This window comes from Myotis lucifugus, unplaced genomic scaffold (assembly GCF_000147115.1).
Source record: "Myotis lucifugus unplaced genomic scaffold, Myoluc2.0 scaffold_63, whole genome shotgun sequence".
Taxonomy (NCBI): Eukaryota; Metazoa; Chordata; class Mammalia; order Chiroptera; family Vespertilionidae; genus Myotis; species Myotis lucifugus.
The window spans coordinates 1,368,516-1,386,601 of NW_005871111.1; the positions used below are offsets into that span (position 1 = coordinate 1,368,516).

The window sequence follows — 18,086 nt, forward strand, 5'->3', positions numbered from 1 at the left end:
GTTTTATCTCTTTCCCCTCTTCCCATGTTCTTTTCTCTTAAAAATGTATAAAATACCATTAATTTTTTTTAAGGTAAAAAAAAAATTGGGCACGGCCAGGATGGCTCAGTGGTTGAAACATCAATCTATGAACCAGGAGGTCAAGGTTTGATTTCCCGGTCAGGGCACATGCCTGGGTTGCAGGCTCGATCCCCCGTGTGGGAGGGTGCAGGAGGCAGCTGATCAATGATTCGCTCTCATCATTGATGTTTCTCTCTCTCTCCCTCTCCCTTCCTCTCTGAAATCAATAAAAATATCTTTTTTAAAAACAGAGTTGGAGCTGGCCCTAGCCGGGTCCAAGGTCTCCTCCAGACACCACAGCTCTTGAGCCACACATTCAAGTTGTGCAGACCTAATACCCATCATCTAAGGACCTCCGAGCCTCCCTGCCTTACCCGGGATTCCTAGTCTTCCCCGCCCTCTCTCCACTTTGAACGGCATGTGTTCACATCTGCCCCCCACAGTAGATGGCATCGATCGCAAGCCTGTTTTTGGAGGGCAGGGAACACATTTGTTTTCTCTTGGTTTCCTCTGCACCCATCTCTATCCTCTCAATCTACCACAGAAGTTTGTACCCAGGAATTCAAGATATCCTTTTTTTTTTTTTTAAATAAGTTTTTCATTAGCCTGTCTGCCTTCCCCTACTTCAAAACACAAATATATCTCCCCTAGCCTTACCTCCATGCTGTTCAGTCCCAGGTGTTGGTGGGGCAAGAGCAAGCACTTCAGGCGCAGGGCTGAGCCAATACTCATAGACCACATCTCCTTGAACTTGTATCCAGCTGAACATACACGCCCTTCCGAGATCAGATTATTCCCTTCCACGAGTTAATCCCTGGGAAGGCAAATCAGAAAGACTTGGAAATGAGATTATCCCCTTTCATGAATTAATCCCTGGGAAGGCAAATCAACTTGGGAGACCAACAATGCCTTGGGGCTACAAAGTCATCTGCGGGTAACAGATTTGTGCTCTCCTTATCTTCCTACAAAAGACCTAGCTGTTGATGAAAATCCTTCTCGTTGCCCACTCAGCCCCTTGGGTTCCACTCCTACAAAATAGGCATGAACCTGGGTAGCTCCTAGGGTCCTAGGTGGATCTCGGATTTAATATTATAAGTGGTTGGGAAGCCCTTTTTATTTCAGGGCTCTGGGGTGAGCTAGAGGCCTTGATGTTTTGGAGGAATGTGATTTTTTTCTGCAGGATGATGTTGTACAAGTGTTTTCACATTTTTCTAGCTAGATTTAAAGAAATAAGCAAAAATTTTTTACCCGCCAAACCGGTTTGGCTCAGTGGATACAGCGTCGGCCTGCGGACTGAAAGGTCCCGGGTTCGATTCCGGTCAAGGGCATGTACCTTGGTTGTGGGCACATCCCCAGTGGGAGGTGTGCAGGAGGCAGCTGGTCGATGTTTCTCTCTCATCGATGTTTCTAACTCTCTGTCCCTCTTCCTTCCTCTCTGTGAAAAAAATCAATGAAATATGTAAAAAAAAAAAAAAATTTTTTTTACCCAAATGAACTATCACTTTGGTTTCATAATTTGTATGGCTGATTTCATGAACTCTTGAAAGTATCTTTCCCGGTAAAAGTTAAAAGGCTTTCTTCTAGAACATCTGTGGGGTGTCTGTCTCCCACACCCAAGCCCTCTCTGTGTGGCATACTATAGGGGAACGGGTGATGTTTTCCTGCCTGCTGCCAAGACGGGGCCATGATGACTGCCTGCTCTGTTTGCACCTGCTGTTGGACTATCTCTCTGCCCCTTTCCCCTCCTCTCCCCTCGTTCCATGTCTACACTGCGAAGTCTGTGCCCTCTTAAGAAAATAAATAAATAAATAAATAAATAATAACAACAGAAGAGGAAAAATAAAATTTAAAAATAAAGAAAGTGAAGTCTTTCCTCTCACACCAGGTGATTTGCCTCACACTGCACATGACTAACAGCACTAGATTCTAGAGTAAAATGGCATGGATTTGAATTCAGCCTTCACTCCTTAACTCATGTTGGAAAGTTACTTAACCTCCCTGCTCCAGGTGTTTCTGTCTGTAATATGGGAATAATCATGGCACCCACCAGTAGGGACTCGGAAGCATGCTCAGCATAAAGTAAGTGCTCGGCTTGATAGTGGTGCTGTTATATATAGAATAAGCGAGTAAAGAAACGAACAGCTTGCCATGGAGATCTTCATCAACCCCACAACAGATGGCCTGTTTCTGGGTCAGCTGAAAGTACGTGTCCAGATTCTCACCAAGTCTAGGAGTCCCCTTCACCACACCCCAAACTGATTGGTTTTGTGTCTTTACTTGAGTGCTTGCTTTGTGGGGTGCTTATGTGCCATTCCGTTGTGTAACACCTTCATTATTTACTTTTTCCTTCTTAAAGGATCTAAAACCAATCTCCTTGTAACCTCTGTCAGTCTCACTCTGTATTGTGGAAATTCAGAAAATTGAGTGTCATAATCCCTACTCCTTAGGAAGGTTTTAGATTCACTCATTCACTCCACAAATACTCACTAGGTAATTATGTGCCAGGCACATGAACATTGAGAAGCAGCCCTTATCTTCATGAATCCTGTGATTGGATGGTAATGATAGTCACACAAATATACAATTTGTAAGGATTACTTCGAGAGTCCTGTGGAGAGGAAAAGAGAAGAAATTAATGTAAACATGGGTAGCCAGAGAAGGCTCGTGTAAGGGAAGTGACTTCAAAGCTGACGCCAGGCTGGCTGGTTTGCAGGGGAGGAATGTGAGGATGAGGGGGCAGTGGATTCCAGAGAACTGTGGAATTTTGGGTGGAGAGGAAGAAGATAGATGGGATTAGACAGGTAGGCAAGGGGAGGACCTCTGTGTGTATAATTAGGGAGTGTAAATTTTATTCCAAGTACTAAGAGAGACCACTGAAAGGTGTTAAGCAGAGGAGTGGCATTATCTACTTTATATTTAAAGCGATAAATGGCTATTGTGTGGTAGAGAGATTTGAAGGGGATGAGTGGAGATTCCAGTTAAAAGGCAGCTGATGATGAGTTGAATTAAGATGGTCGCCATAGAGATGAAAACTAAACAGATTTGATATGTATTTTGGAGATAGACTGCAGAGGACTTGGTGAAGGATTACATGTGGCTGGTGAGAGAGGGAGCTATCAGGCTGGTACTCAGAGAGTAGCACCTCTATGGTTAGCATCCTAGCTTCCTTTCCATTTGGACAGTCACCAGCCAGCAATCAAGAATTTTCAATATTACAACTAGTGCATTTCTAATTAGTCAGCTAGAGGTGCCATCTACTAAAAGGTAGAAAACTAGAGGAAAAATAAATTGAAGGGATTCTGCTGTTGGATCAAGAGTTTGGATTTGGTTGTGTGCATCTTAATATCTGAAGGGCTTATTAATTGTTCATTTTAATAAGCCCTTCAGATATTAAAATGCAGATGTTAAGTTGACAATTGGATATAACAACTAGGCTGGGAATTGTCAGCACGTTGTTAACATTTAAAGCTATAGGAATGTGTATGCTGTCACCTAGACCCTGAGTGTACAAGTGGGAAGTGGGTCCAGGACTGAGCCAGATGGGGTGAGTAGAGAGCAAAGACTTAGAAAAGTGGGCAAAGCCAGAGAGGCGGGCCATGGACATTTGGGCCAGGTGATGGGGATGGAAGCTGGAATGGAGTGGGTTTATGAAGATGGTGTAGGCTAAGAGTAGGCAAGATTACAGAGGTCACGTGCAAAGGCAACTTCAAAACACTTGCTGCTGTGGTCAGTGGAGGGGCTGTCGTGGGGAGGGAGAATCTGTCATTTCCTCTTTGTCTCTTATTCTAAATACTCCCCCAGTTCATTTAGTCATTCTTTATATGATGGCATTCCAGAAGATCCTGTAACTTGCGCTTAGCAGTGTTTTCCCCCAGAGTAGGATCCTTCACCCAAAATGTGTTCCGATCCAGCCGGGGCTGGGGCCGGGGCTGCCCTGTCACTTGCTTTCCTGCTAAATATTAATAGATACAACCAAGCGTACAGGCAGCCGCGCCCTCTGTTGGTTTATTATGAAACTGCAATCAAATCAAGCTTCTTTGCACTGCTTTGTCCAGTGATGGCGAACTCATTTTTTTGGTTGATTTTTGGTTGATTTTTCTTTGTTAAATGGCATTTAAATATATAAAATAAATATCAAAAGTATGTCTTTGTTTTACTATAGTTGCAAATATCAAAAAATTTCTATATGTGACACAGCACCAGAGTTAAGTTAGGGTTTTTCAAAATGCTGACACGCTGAGCTCAAAAGGTTCGCCATCACTGGCTTAGTCCCTTCACTGTCCTTCCTTGTGCACTGAGAATGATAACTTGGAAGAATCATTGATCAGAAGCAGGGGTAGCCCAGGAGCTCTTGAGAAAGAAGCTCTGATAACTCTGAGGTGAAGACAACTTCAGGCTAAGCAGACAACACTGGCTTTTATGATTCCCACCTGACAGATGAGGAAGCTGGAACTCGGGCACAGCGTCATTTAAGTGGGAGAAACTGAACAGCAGAACTCCTTTCTGTGTCCTAGCATGGGCTGTCAGAGCTATACCATATTTCTTCTGAATGCTTTGGAATGTTTTTTGCAGGGTAGAAATACAAGGTGAATGTTTAAATGTTGTTCTATTATACGTTTGGGACCATCTAAAAGGCAAATCAGACCCTGGCCAAGTAGCTCATTTGGGTAGAGCATTGTCCAAGGTTGTGGGTTTGATTTCCCAGTAAGGGCACATACAAGAATTAACCAATGAATGCATAAATAAGTGGAACAAAAAAAATCAATGTTTCCCCTTTCTCTTTCTCTCTTCTCTTTTCCTCTCTCTAAAATCAATCAATAAAAAGATTTTAAAGGCAAGTCATGGAGATATTCATTCTTTCAGTCACCAAATATGAATCAAACACCTCATATACACTGGATAGTTTTTCATAATAGAGATACAGTTGTAATGGATTACAGGAGTAAGTGGAAGCTGCACTGACTCTCTCAGGACCAAACTGGAAATACAAGTAAAATACAGAGATACAGTAGTAAACCAAGCAGACAGACTTCCTGCCCACACATTCAAATATGAAGTGACAGATGGGCCCTGTGGCGCCCAGAGTTAGAGGTTTGGGAGGTAGGACGAAATGGCCAGAAGGTCGAAAGGAAACTTGACTAGTGCGGTGTCATGGAAGCCAAATGAAGAAACTAGTTTGAGACTCAGCCACTGTGTCAAATGCTGCAGAGAGGTTGAATAAGATGAGGGATGAGAAGGGACCATTGGATATACTATGGTTTCTCTAATTCTCCCCTGACTTATAATGGCTTGTCTTGTTCTAACTTCTCCCCCAGGTTGTAGCAGATACCAATATAAGCGCCATAGCAACTCAGCTTGAAAACTTGTCTACTGGCTACCACCTTGGTTCACCCACTGCTGACCACCACCCGGAAGACACAGAGTAAGTGTTCTGGAGGCAAAGTGCCTATTATGTGTGTGGGCAGTGCTCAGTGAGACCTTTTCCAGCTTAATGTAGAGCAGACTTCCTGGAGAAGAGGAGGGGGAAGTACACACTACTTTTCTAATCCGTAGACAGTCTCCAGGAGAGCACGGGGTCTCCTTATTTCTCACAGAGCTTTGTTCCACTGGATAAGTTCTTAACAGACTGTTGGTGCAGGGCTTCCTGCGTCTGGTCACTTCGACATGTGCCTACGCCTTCTCCCCTAAGAAACCACAGATTCACAGCCCAGGTGCACCCTGCTTGCTTATGCAAGGAATCGGGTTTCCTCAGTTTTCTAAGCAAAATCTTGTAACACTTGCTGGCATCCTTCATTAAAACAAGTCATTACCATGAAAGTTGCTCATTAAGGCAGTGTTTCTCAAACTAGAGTGTGCAGAAAAATAATCTAAAGAGCATATTTTAAAATGCTAATTTCGCTGGCCCCATTCTCAGAGATTCTGAGGGGTGGTCTGCAGTGGGCTATAGAGGCAGAGGACCCGCACTTCAAGAAATGCTGCCTAAAGTTAGTCCTCTGAGTACCAGCACTGCCTGGTCACCAGTAAGTGCTCAATAAATGTTTGTTGACTGATCTGAATGGTTTATTGGAAAGATCTGGCGATCACAGCCATTTCAACTTTTTCCTGATATTTTATCAACTTAAATGACACTTTTGGATTTGTTTTTCTTGAGGAAAGAATATTACACTAAGTTCATTTTACTATGTTCTCATTATGAGAGTAATAAATGCATGCTTTTAAAATATGACAAATACATGAAAGTATAATATTTTCAAGTTAAAAATGGCCCTTTCTTTAAAAAAAAAAATCAGTACCCTTGTAGGAAGAGTAGTATACATTTAGCAGTTTTTGATACCCATTTTTAAAAAATTTGTGTTGATTTCAGAAAGGAAGAGAGAGGGAGAAAGAGAAACATCAGTGATGAGACTCATTGATTGGCTGCCTCCTGCATTCTCCCTACTGGGCTCAAGCCCCCAAATCAGGCATTTGCCCTGACCAGGAATTGAACCATGACCTCCTGGTTCACAGGTTGACACTCAACCACTGAGCCATACCAGCCAGACAATATTTTTTTTTTATGAATCCACAGCTGCACAGCTCCTGACAAGTTGAGAACCACTAGCTTAAGAGAATTTAAATCACTTATAATCCAACCACTGTTAACATTCAGAGATTTTTTTACTAGTATTCTAGATGAAAAATTATAACTAATTGAAAATGTGAGATAAATGGAGGCAAAGTCCATCGGATGTTGCCAGTTGAGAAGTGGAACGCATTCCTCCCTCTCCCCCTGAAACAGGTCTCTAACTGGCAATAGAGGGGATTAGGAAGGTCTCTAATATTTGGTGGCCCCCAAGGGCTAGTTCTAAAACAATGGCTTTAGACATCTAGGTTGCCATTTCAATATTCTTGGAAATGGGGGCTTGTGTTTGAAAGAGGAAACAAATCAATTTCACGTCTAGCCAGTGAGTCATTATGAGAGTACTTATTAAGCCACCAAGTGATGAAAGGTAGAGCCTTATTCATGACGTCATTACCATTCAGCCGTAGGGGATTATTCGTCATTATTTCATCGGATATTTATTGAGTGCCTTGCTAAGGCTCGACACTGTACAAGTGCTGGGTCCCGAGGATTCAAACTTAGAAACATAGGTGAAGGCATTGCCCCAGTCCTCAAGGAACTGCCAGAGAACCATAAATTTGTGGTTATACAAGAGTTGATAAGTATCGGAGAGCTAAATTCATTGGGAGAGATAAGTAAGTCCAGGGTCCTGTAAACCCATGGAAGAGGAGCACAACTCAATTAGGGAGTGTACTTGGAGGCACTAACGCTAAAGCTGAGTTTTTTATAGTAATGGGAAAAAGCAGGAATTGCATTCAAAACAGTCAACAATGTGTATGGCATAGACATTCAGCAATTACTATGGATGCCTGCTATACACAACCAATAAGAACTTCAACAAACAATTGGTATTCAGTGTGAACCAGCTGAAAATCAAGCCTAAAATAAGCCAGGCAAAATTGGGAAGGGGGAGAGGGAAGAATATTCTAGTCCGACAGAACAGCATATTCAAGGATTGCTTGTATCCCAGTTTTGCAAATTTTTCTAACTGTGTGAATGGCTGAGTTTACACCACCTGGCTCTGCCACAAAACAAATGATGCTGCCAGGATACAGATATGAGCCTCCTTCTGCAAATAGGACGACAGGGTCTGCGATACCGGAGTTCCTTCAGGTGTTTACCCTGTGGACAACCACATTTGGGAATAAGAAGCTGGTATGAGTTAAGCTTAGATCGAACTCCTTGAGCTCACATAGGTAATGTAATGTTTAGCCATGTTGTTTCTGAGAGAGATGACTTCCACACTGGACGAAGCTTTGAAAATCTAAATGACATATTGGAAACACATTGCCTTTATCCATGTTGCTCTACCTTGGTTTCTCTCTCCCCCCTGGATTTCAGTTCTCGTTGACACAGTCATGATCCTGAGTTTGTGATAGGCACAGTGCGTGGTGCTAGGAATTCTCAGATGACTAAGACTTCAGGAGTTCATGGTCTGGTAGGGGAGAAAGAGGGTTAAGTAATCACAATACACTATAACAAGGGCCATCATGGAAATCTGGGCCGAGTGCAAAGGGAGCACCAAGGAGTGGCTAACTCTCCCAAGGGAGTCATGGAAGCTCCACGGTGGAGGTGGCTTTTGAAGATGGACTGCCCACCTTAGATGGAAGTGGTGGAGCAGGTGCAGAGGGTGTTCAGGCAGGAAAAGAACAGCAGTTTAGTTTACTAAGTTATCAGGCTGCCATCACCTGCTCAGGACACAAGTCCACCTGAAGACTGGCAGTCTACACTAAGCTAAGGATGTTCCCCATGCACATTCTTTAAGGATGTAAAGACAGTTCCCTTCAGTTTTCTTAAAAATCTCTTTACTGGTTTTTATAAAGAGAGGAAGGGAGAGGGAGATAGAGAAACATCAATGTGAGAGCAAAATATCAATCGGCTGCCTCCTACACGCCCCCTACCTGGGGTCAAGCCCACAACCCGGGCAAATGTCCTGACCAGAATCAAAATGCCACCTTTCAGTGCACAGGACAACGCCCAACCAACTGAGCCATGCTGGCCAGGGCTCCAATCAGGTTTAAACAGTCAACTTAAGCATTTAAAATTAAGCATAGAGAAGGATGCTTTGACCATTTCAGGATCATGACTTTATTTGTAAATAAAAAACAGTGGGTTATATAAAAGAGAAACTCCTAAAAGATCAAGACCATTGGTCATTAGTCCAGCATGATATGGGAAATTTTTTAAAATGTTTCTAGATTGCTCTCTCAGAGTTTAATTTGATCTTAATAATTTCGCAGTATGAAAGTCTCTCTCAAATCTGTGTTCTTCCATGAAAATGAAATTCCTTTTCAATATCTATTCTTCAATTAAACAGCATGCATTGTGTTTTCAGAACACCTCCACCTAAGATTATTACTTTGGAGAAAGGCTCTGAAGGATTGGGGTTTAGTATTGTAGGGGGTTATGGAAGTCCCCATGGAGACCTGCCAATTTATGTCAAGACTATATTTGCAAAGGTATTTTTTCCTTTTTTACTGTACTTATTTTTTTTAATCAAACCTAGGTGAGACTTTTTTTTAAGTGCTTTGGTTTATTTTGGGCTATACCTGGATGTGTACATGTATGCTTATTTCATTTTAATCTCATAGGAAATTCCTGTACCACACTAGTGAGAGAAGAGTTCTTTTATAATAGTGGAGTCACAGAAATGTAATTTTCTTTGGACTCTATAACAAAAGTAGATGCTAATAGTTTTTAATGATCGTCTTCTTTCAGCAACACAATATCAGAAGCAGTACCATAATCTTTGGAAGCTGATCTTGGTATTGCTGTGGGCTAGAACAAAGATGTGCTCTCCTTTAAGAAAAGGTAGCAAATACCTCTGGACTCTAATAAAATGACCCCCCATTTAAAAAAAAAAAAAAGAAAAGGTAGCAAAAAAGAAAAGAAAAGGTAGCAGACACAAGAGGGACACATGGCATAAAGCTTTGTACAAGCCTCGGATCAGTGCAACATTAATGGCTGCCCATCACCAAAAACCTCAGGACACTTGAGCGTAAGGTGGTTTCTCTCTTACAATGCTCTGCCAGGTACTTACTTGCAGAACCAGCCCAGGAAGTTAGATCCTGTTTTTCAGGGATTAGATATTCCAATGCATCCTACTGAATACACAGGTCACGGTGTGCATGCTTCAGACGGCTCTTAGATAAGTTCTTTTTAACTTCATTAGGATTTTTAAAGTCAGAATTTAATTTTATTATAAACTTTGAAGAGCTTTGAAAAGTATTCACTATTGATATTGCAATTTTCTCATTGATTTTATCAAGTAATTTGTTTACGTATTAATTGATCCGATTGTCCCCCTTTAGCTTTACTTCCCTAAAAAAATAAAGATCTTAAAAAAAAAGTTGGTACTTTCCCTTTCTAGAAAGCTATACTCTACACTCACTACAGCCCACTCTTTCCTGTGCATAAATTATCCCCTGTTAATTGGGCCTATGACCTGACCTAATCCGTAAGTCATTTGGCACTTGCTTCTGAGACCCACTAGGCAGCTACACATGTACTCACCTGTTCCCATCTTGCTAAGGTGCCTATTAAGAAGGCATGTTATTCCTAAACATACATCTGTTGACTTGGTGACAGGCCAAAGGGTAGGGGGAAGGCAAATTAGAAACATTCTAGATAACAGGGCTGCCTTGGTCTGATCCTTCCCAAGGTGGATGAGCCACCTGCAGATACCACCTTAGGTAGTTGCAATGATTATTCCTTTGGGGCATTATTATACTTTGCCTTTAAGGGAGCCAGTGATGGAGGTACAGGTAGAGGAAAGGCTGCAAGGTGAGCCCTCGCCTTTTAGCAAGTTGTGCCTGTGCCTCCAAAAGGCCCCTCCAGAATGTTGTCATCACCACTCACTTCGTAACTGTAGGGAGGTCAGCTGCCGTCCAGAGAGAGGACTGCTTACCTTCTAAGGGCTTTTGACCCGAGGCCCAGAGTTCAGCAGACTGCACCAGCCGCACCTGTCTACACGGGCACATGGACTGGTGGGGCCGGAGCCAGGCAGCTTTTGTCGGGTCACTCACCAGATCATACAGCTGAGAGTGAAATGACCGTGCATGGCTGGTGGGTTTTTGAAAAGAAACAACCATCAAATCACAGTGGGACAGAGGAGTGGGAATAATGAATGGACTGAAGCTCACACAAAATGCTCTTTTTAAAGGTCCCACTGAAAGTGCTCATTTAGGAAGCACTTAGGTAAGTCGTAGCATAAATATTGAATATCATTGGTATGTTTTATTTTTTAAGGAGTGGACCTTTTATGTAAAGTGAGGCACACCTGAAAATTAAAAGCTCTGAAGTAAAAAAGAAAAGGTTCTAAAGCCCTAGCTAATGGCCTACTTAGTTGAGTCAGCCTCAATAAAAGAATATTCCAATGCAAGTTGTTATTGTTAAGATTGTTCCATAGAGTTTTCTATAAGATTGCATTTAATGACTTTTTCTTTTCTTTTTTATATGTCAAAGTGAGCCAATAAATCCAAATTTAAAAGTTTTCTGAAAAGAATCAATAAACCAAAAACTGGCAAAGGAATTTTTCTTTTAAATAGTAAAGTCTTTCTAAAACAAATTCTGACACTAAGCTAAACATTTCCCCATAGAAATTTTTAATATCTAGAAACTATACCTATATGCTTTCTGTGTATTTTAATACCGAACATATATTCTCAAAAATGCTTGTCTTTTTAGGTTTCTGGATCTTAGATGTCCACAGGGTGTGGAGTTTTTTTTTTATCCCCAACTGAAGATATGTTTTTTTGTGTGTGTTTTTCATTGATTCTAGAGACAGAGAGGAAGGGATAGGGAGGGAAAGAGAAAGAGAGAGGGAGAGAGAAACACTAATCAGTTGCCTCTTGTACACACCCCATCTGGGGATAGAGCCTGAAACTTGGATATGTGGCCTGATAGGGAATCCAGCCCTTGACCCTTCCATAGACAGGACAACACTCTAACCATTTAGCACACTGGCCAGAGCTTTTTTTTTTTTTTTAATTGAGAGAGAGAAAAATATCAATTTGTTGTCCCACTTATTTATTCATTCATTGGTTGCTTCTTGTATGTGCGCTGACCTGGGATCAAACCCGCAACCTTGGTGTATCAGGATGATGCTCTAACCAACTGAGCTACCTGGCCAGGACTTGGGTGTGGATTTTTATGTGACTTTTTTGGTGTCCTAAGCCTCATTTAATATTTCTTACTCAACTAAGAAATTAATTTGGCCCATCAAGATCTCTTTCCACTCTGGAAATATGAAGCATCACAGGCACTTGGGTATATGCAATTTGCAAGACCAAGTGAATCTGATTAAGAGGGTGTCCGGACCTTCCATTGTCTTTCAGATGTTTGGTTGGAAACTTCAGAATCAAAGCCAACTTTAGGTCCTAGTCCCTTCAGCAGCCAGATTTTACCATAAGCAAAACAAAACAAAACAAAACCATGGACCTAACAGCTTCAACAGCCCTGAAAATTCAGGGGGCAGTTTTTCAGAGCCTGTGAAATATAAGAGGAGTTTGATCATCACGGGAGTGAGTAAATATTGTGTGCCATACGTTTAATCCTTAGAACAGGTGAAAGGTAGATAGTGGATGCCTGTTTACAGCGCAGGAAAAGCTAAGTGAGCAAGCTGGGACACAGCGAGTGGGTAAAAGCCTCATTTCCGAACCAGATGGAGGTCTGTCTGAGAGCCATTTCTTTCTTTCTTCTCTGCTTAGTCCCCAAATGCCACATTGACAGTGTAGGAGAGGAGATGCAGGTCAGTAGGAATTATCACGTAAGCATAGCAATATCTGAAATAGTACAAATCCTAGAAAGCTGAAAAGTCATCCTTTTTTGCCTTTCTGAAAATGAAAACTTGAAGAGCTTAACATGCCTTTTAAAAAAACGAATTACGCAAATAGCTGAGGTTTACTGAAGCCTTTAAATCTCAGAGTGTAAAATTTAATAAAGTCCAGTTAGCCAATAATTCCGATTTGATTCATTAGAGTTACTTGTTTAATCCTGACTTTAGTACAGTTAACACACTTCTGAAAAAAGAAAAAAATATATATTTTAGTGAAGTTGCAAGTTATTTAATTTTGGAATCTCCCCCCACACCCGCCCCCAGTAAAAGCCTGGTTTTGAGTATTCTTTATTACAGCTTTTTTCAGGAACTCTACCCTTTTCACAGTTTTGAAATTCTAGAAAATTCACCCACTATCTCAGGACCTCCACCTCCAGTGGACACGGGTCTCTGGAATGTTAGTGACTCTTTGCTCAGCTTCTGAAAGAGTCAGGCACGTTCCAAGCACCTGTGGGCCTGATTTAACTTCCCCAGTAGGTCAACATCATTTAAGGACCCTTATGGCACTGACTTCTCATAGGATTTTCAGTTACCCCATCAGGTGAGAAAAGCCTAGGTCTTCTCCTTCCTTACCCACCCAAAATGTTTCTGGTTCTCTCGTGGCATTTTTGGATCCTCGGCTTTAGAATGGAAAAAAGCCCAAGTTTCACTTGCTTGGTGCCATTTTGAGGAACCATGCACGACTGGGTACATAAAGAACGCAGTCATTTAGAAACCGATGTAGATGATCGAAGATACATGAAGTTGAAGCTTTTGATTATGATATTGCAAAATTTTAGACATGCTACACTTTTGTGTATGTTTTTATAGAAGAGCTTTGTTGAGATATAATTCATATACCATACAACTCGCCCACTTAGAGGCTATGCTTATTTTTGTTTTCCACTTATTTTTGACAGATCACCACAATGCTGATAGGTTAATAACGCAGTAGGAACCCTATACATATAATAAAACTAACGCCAGATTCAGTTTTGCCTTCATTTGTGTATTACATATTCATGAAACGGACATTCAAATTCCATTTAGCACTTAATATTGAAATAAGGTCCTATTTGTATTGAAAGAAATATGAATGTTGTTACATTTCTACTAATGTTATTTAAACAATGCATAGTTAAGGTTACTAATGGAATAACATACCCCACATTTTTCTTAAGTTTCTTAATTTAAAAACACTACCTAGAAATGACTTTAATTGGTAATTTTTAAAGTTACTCTTTTAATATGCACACCGTATTATTAATATGATTTGAATTGCTTCGCCCTGGATTAAACTGGAATGTTTCTTATTTGTAGGGAGCAGCTGCAGATGACGGCCGATTGAAGCGAGGTGATCAAATTTTAGCTGTTAATGGCGAGACCCTAGAAGGTGTCACTCATGAGCAAGCTGTGGCCATTCTAAAACGCCAGAAAGGGGCTGTAATCCTAACCGTGCTGTCATGAGCCTCAGGTCCTGATCACAAGCTAGATGTAGAACAACCACAGGAAGATGAAGCTATGAGAGGATGAGAAGCAACCTCAACTAAAACCCACCTTCACCGATTCTTACTGTCTCGTCCTCTCTGCTCAGGAGAGATGGCTGAGCTTCACGTGGATTTCCCACATCAACAGTCATCTCCCTAGTGCTACCCAGCATCTGTCTCCTCTTGGTGAAGTTGAATGAGTCTTATCTGCTTTGCATTTAACATCGATGTTCATCAACTAGTAGTAACTGGTTCTGATTATATTTGCTGAAACTGAAGTTAGCAACCACTCATTCTGTATGCCCTGCTCTCCCCATCCCTACTCAAACAGAGGCTCAACAGTGACCTCAGATCTCATCTGGTGAACAGAAACAAATGTTAAGCAACTGTCATCTCACTCCTGATTTACTTATGCTAATTGTCTCTTCCAGTATGCCAGAAAACATTAGCCGTGTAATTAATTTACCAGTGATCCCCAGGATGAAATACCAACTTCTCCTGTGGGAAATTACTGTGCTCTCTTCTGTACGACTTACAGTCAAATAAGTCTCACACTCATTTCTTGGGATGGATCTTTATACATTAGTCATTGGTGATTATGATGAGTCAGTTTGCAGACTGTAATCTGAAAACTCTGAAAGGCTTTTGAATTATTTTCTTAGTTACAAAAATGCTGACCTAGCAAAAGCACCTTATTCTCAACAGGAACAATTAGCATCCACGTTCTGAATTGTAACAATGCTAAATTATGTTCAAGTCTGGGAAGTTCATCTGGAGGTAATGGCATCTCAGTATCATTCCCACCCCTTGGTCTTCAGACGGGGGTGGAAACCCCCAAAACCACACTGCAGAGATCAGCAAGTTTTGCCTCAAGTCAGACGAGGTCTAGGTGGCCTTGGCCTTCTGGAACACGGAGTGACAAATCTCAGTATCCTTCCCCTTGGCTCCATACTGGTCAGTCTAGCAGCACAGATTGTAGGAACACAATGTACATAGCCACAAAGTGACGGAGCAAATAAACTGAGCCTAGGAATCAGTGATGGCTCCTTGGCTAATGCCTCCTGGTCTCCAGGGAGCCTCGGTTTGCTGTAGTTTTGCATTTTAAGAAAGTAACTACAGCAGGAAATGCAAGCATACATTTAAGAGTGATTAGGGACATTCTTATTCAGGTATTAGCAGGAAAAAAATGGGGAGATGCTTATCAGTGACTGTTTTAGGTTCTTCTGTTAAAAAAACAAAAAATGCACCATGAGGATGAGCACAGGCATCACTAATGGAAGTAGTTGGCATTATTTAACTAAAACACAATGCTGCAAGTGATTATCAAAATGTAAACGTTACCTTTCTAATTTAAAATGTTATTTAATACTTATAGGTTTTAATTGAGAATATCTTTGAGTAAATATAATCACAAAGTGCATTAACTCTCGGTGGAATATTCTGTGGCTATTCCAAAGTCTAGAGTGCCTAAATTTTATGTTGAAAATGTGTTTCATGATCGGTATTAAATTTTCTGAAATTGCACATGGCTTTTGAAATTTCTAATGTATCCAAGATATGCAATATTGTTAGGATCCTGTCTTTAATGCATGCAAAGCTATTACCCTCTGGACATTCTACGTTAATTGTATCTGCAAGAACAGCTCAGGCATCCAAGAAGAAATGACGCCCAATAAAACTTGAAAATGCACCTTAAAACAATATATACATATATATATATATACTTTTGAAATGTGATTCTGCTTGATTTTGATGGAATGGCCATTAAATACACATTTTGAAGTAATACATCGTTGTTGTGTGTCTTTACGCATTACCCTTTAGGTCATGTTACTCAAAATCTGTTGATAAAGGAATTGTGATGCTTGATATTCCTTGCTGCAGGAAACTGACAGAACTACTGCTTCTCATAACTGGTCCCGTCTCTGCTTGCATGCCTAATCAGTAATTGCCTTGCCAAAAACACTTTTTTTACATCAGAACATACTGACAAGCGAAGAGGTATGATGAGAAGATGGGAATTTGTGAAAGGAGTTCTCTCATCCACATATATCTTTTTGGTTTCGTCATTTGGGCCATTTTTGTATTGTAGTAATATCACTAATTGGAGTTAGCGTGGGAGGGAAGTAAACCAAGAAAAGCAAAACTGCTGAATGTTTGTATGTACGTACAAGATGTTAAGATTTTAAATAAATGTAGTTGCCTAAGGAGCAAATGGAGTCTTATTATATATGGGAAAAAAAAAGTTTAATTTCTGTATCTGATTTTGGTTTTTTTTTTCTTCAGCCATTTTATCCCCTAATAGAAAAGTGGGGGGAGGGGAATCCAACTTTTCACATGGTTTTCCAGTGTCCTATTAAATCTGGGACCCATTCATAGCTGTCACATGTATTAAATGTCAGGTATGTTGTTGGGCGTTCGGACAGACGCTTTACAAAGGAGCCAGTCTGGTGATCCAGAGGGTGAGTCTTGGCATCACACTAAGTTTGAATCCTAACTTACTGGGCATGTGGCCTTGTCCAAATTACGTAAGCACCCCTTGCTTTAGTTTCTTCACTCAGAAAGGATTGGGGGAAGGGGAGTTTCTAAGCACTATAATGACCAAAATCCAAGTAGAACTCTTAGTATAGTGCCTGGCCCCTAGTAAGTACTTCATAAATAAATATTAGCAATAAACCTCTTCTCCCATTTAAAGAGGTGGCCTGAAATTAGGCGCTTATGCTGGCGATTTGTGGTTTCAATTAGAAACAACCTTTAAAAATATATTCTTGAGGGTGGCTTACCTCTGAACTGTTACCCCAAATCAGAGAGCAAAGTGTGTCATTGATTATAACGGTGTGGGCTTGAGGAACTAGAGGCTGTGCTGTCAAAAGCTACAACTGAGCCGAAACCAGTGCTTCCATCAGCCATGCCACTGGGATAGGGAGTAACACCAACTCGATATGCCTGCCTCCCACCTTCAGGATGACGCTCTAACCAACTGAGCAACCGACCAGGGCAAGTTTTTGACAACTTGACTCAATCTTCAGGTTCTCTATATTTAAGATGAAAAAGGAAACAGTTCACTGTCTGCACAATACCAAGATAAAAACGAAAATGTGTGTGTGACTGTGTCAGACTTTCACCTCCACCCGTTCTGAGCATCTCTTCCATGTCCAGTCACTTTAAGAAACAAGTAAGCCACTGTGGTCTGGGTCCCTGAGATGCTGCTGTCCAGCAGCAGGATCCACGCTGGGCAAGGACACACGGGAGCAAAACTTCTCCAATCCTCTCTCTAGAACCAGACTTTAGAAATGGTGGCCGCCTCTCTTTGGAGTCTATCCTGCCCTCCGCGCCGCCACTCCCATTTCACAGGTGGGAGAGAGATGCCAGAGGGAGTGCCTGGTTTGCCTGGTCACCCAGCTAATTTGCAAGTAGAAGAGTCTTTAATAAACCTGTGGGAATTCATCGATTTAGCAAACTATTGTAGAGTACCCATGCATGACTTCTAAATTAGCCTGGATTTTTAAAAGCTTATTTCTGTTCTCCCTGATATAGCTCTATAACACAAGGCTAGAAAACAATGAAAAATAGACATATCTTTTGGATGTTTGGAAAGAAGACTTGGTCTATCAACTTGCCATACCTCTCTACAGTCTGGGAAGAATTCCCAAGGCAGGACACCTGGATGCCGTCATGGTTTAAGCATCTTCTTCTCAAGGGAGCCACAGTTCATGGCAGGTGCAGTGCCAACAGCTCCTCCTGCCTAACGTCTTGACTGGGCATGTGCCCAGCTTTCCTCTCCTGGGAGAACAAAAGAAATGGTGATGGAATAAAGAGGGCCAGCCATTCAACTCCAAAGCCACGTTTATTTTCTGGAACCTCAAAATAGCTGTTAGAAAACAGGCTTCCATGGTCCCCACCCCTGAAGGATAAGATTTATCTGTTTTTGCCCTGCCAGCATGGCACAGTGGTTGAGCATAGACCTATGAACCAGGAGGTCACCGTTTGATTCCCAATCAGGGCACATGCCTGGGTTGTGGGCTTGATCCCCAGTAGGGGGCATGCAGGAGGCAGCTGATCAAAGATTCTGTCTTATCACTGATGTTTCTATCTCTCTCTCTCTAAAAAAAAAAAAGATTGG

The 18,086-nt window shown here is 41.5% G+C and overlaps 1 protein-coding gene across 1 annotated transcript in view; it reads left to right on the forward strand.

The window, feature by feature from the left end:
* The window catches only part of PATJ (PATJ, crumbs cell polarity complex component), a 292,560-nt gene extending 276,387 nt beyond the window's left edge, over positions 1-16,173 (forward strand). Inside the window, 3 exon segments of the mRNA XM_023754657.1 lie at positions 5,376-5,482; positions 8,997-9,120; positions 13,797-16,173. Of these exon segments, the coding sequence (XP_023610425.1) occupies positions 5,376-5,482; positions 8,997-9,120; positions 13,797-13,943 (378 nt within the window). The 3' untranslated portion in view covers positions 13,944-16,173.
* The last annotated feature ends 1,913 nt before the right edge of the window (positions 16,174-18,086 follow it).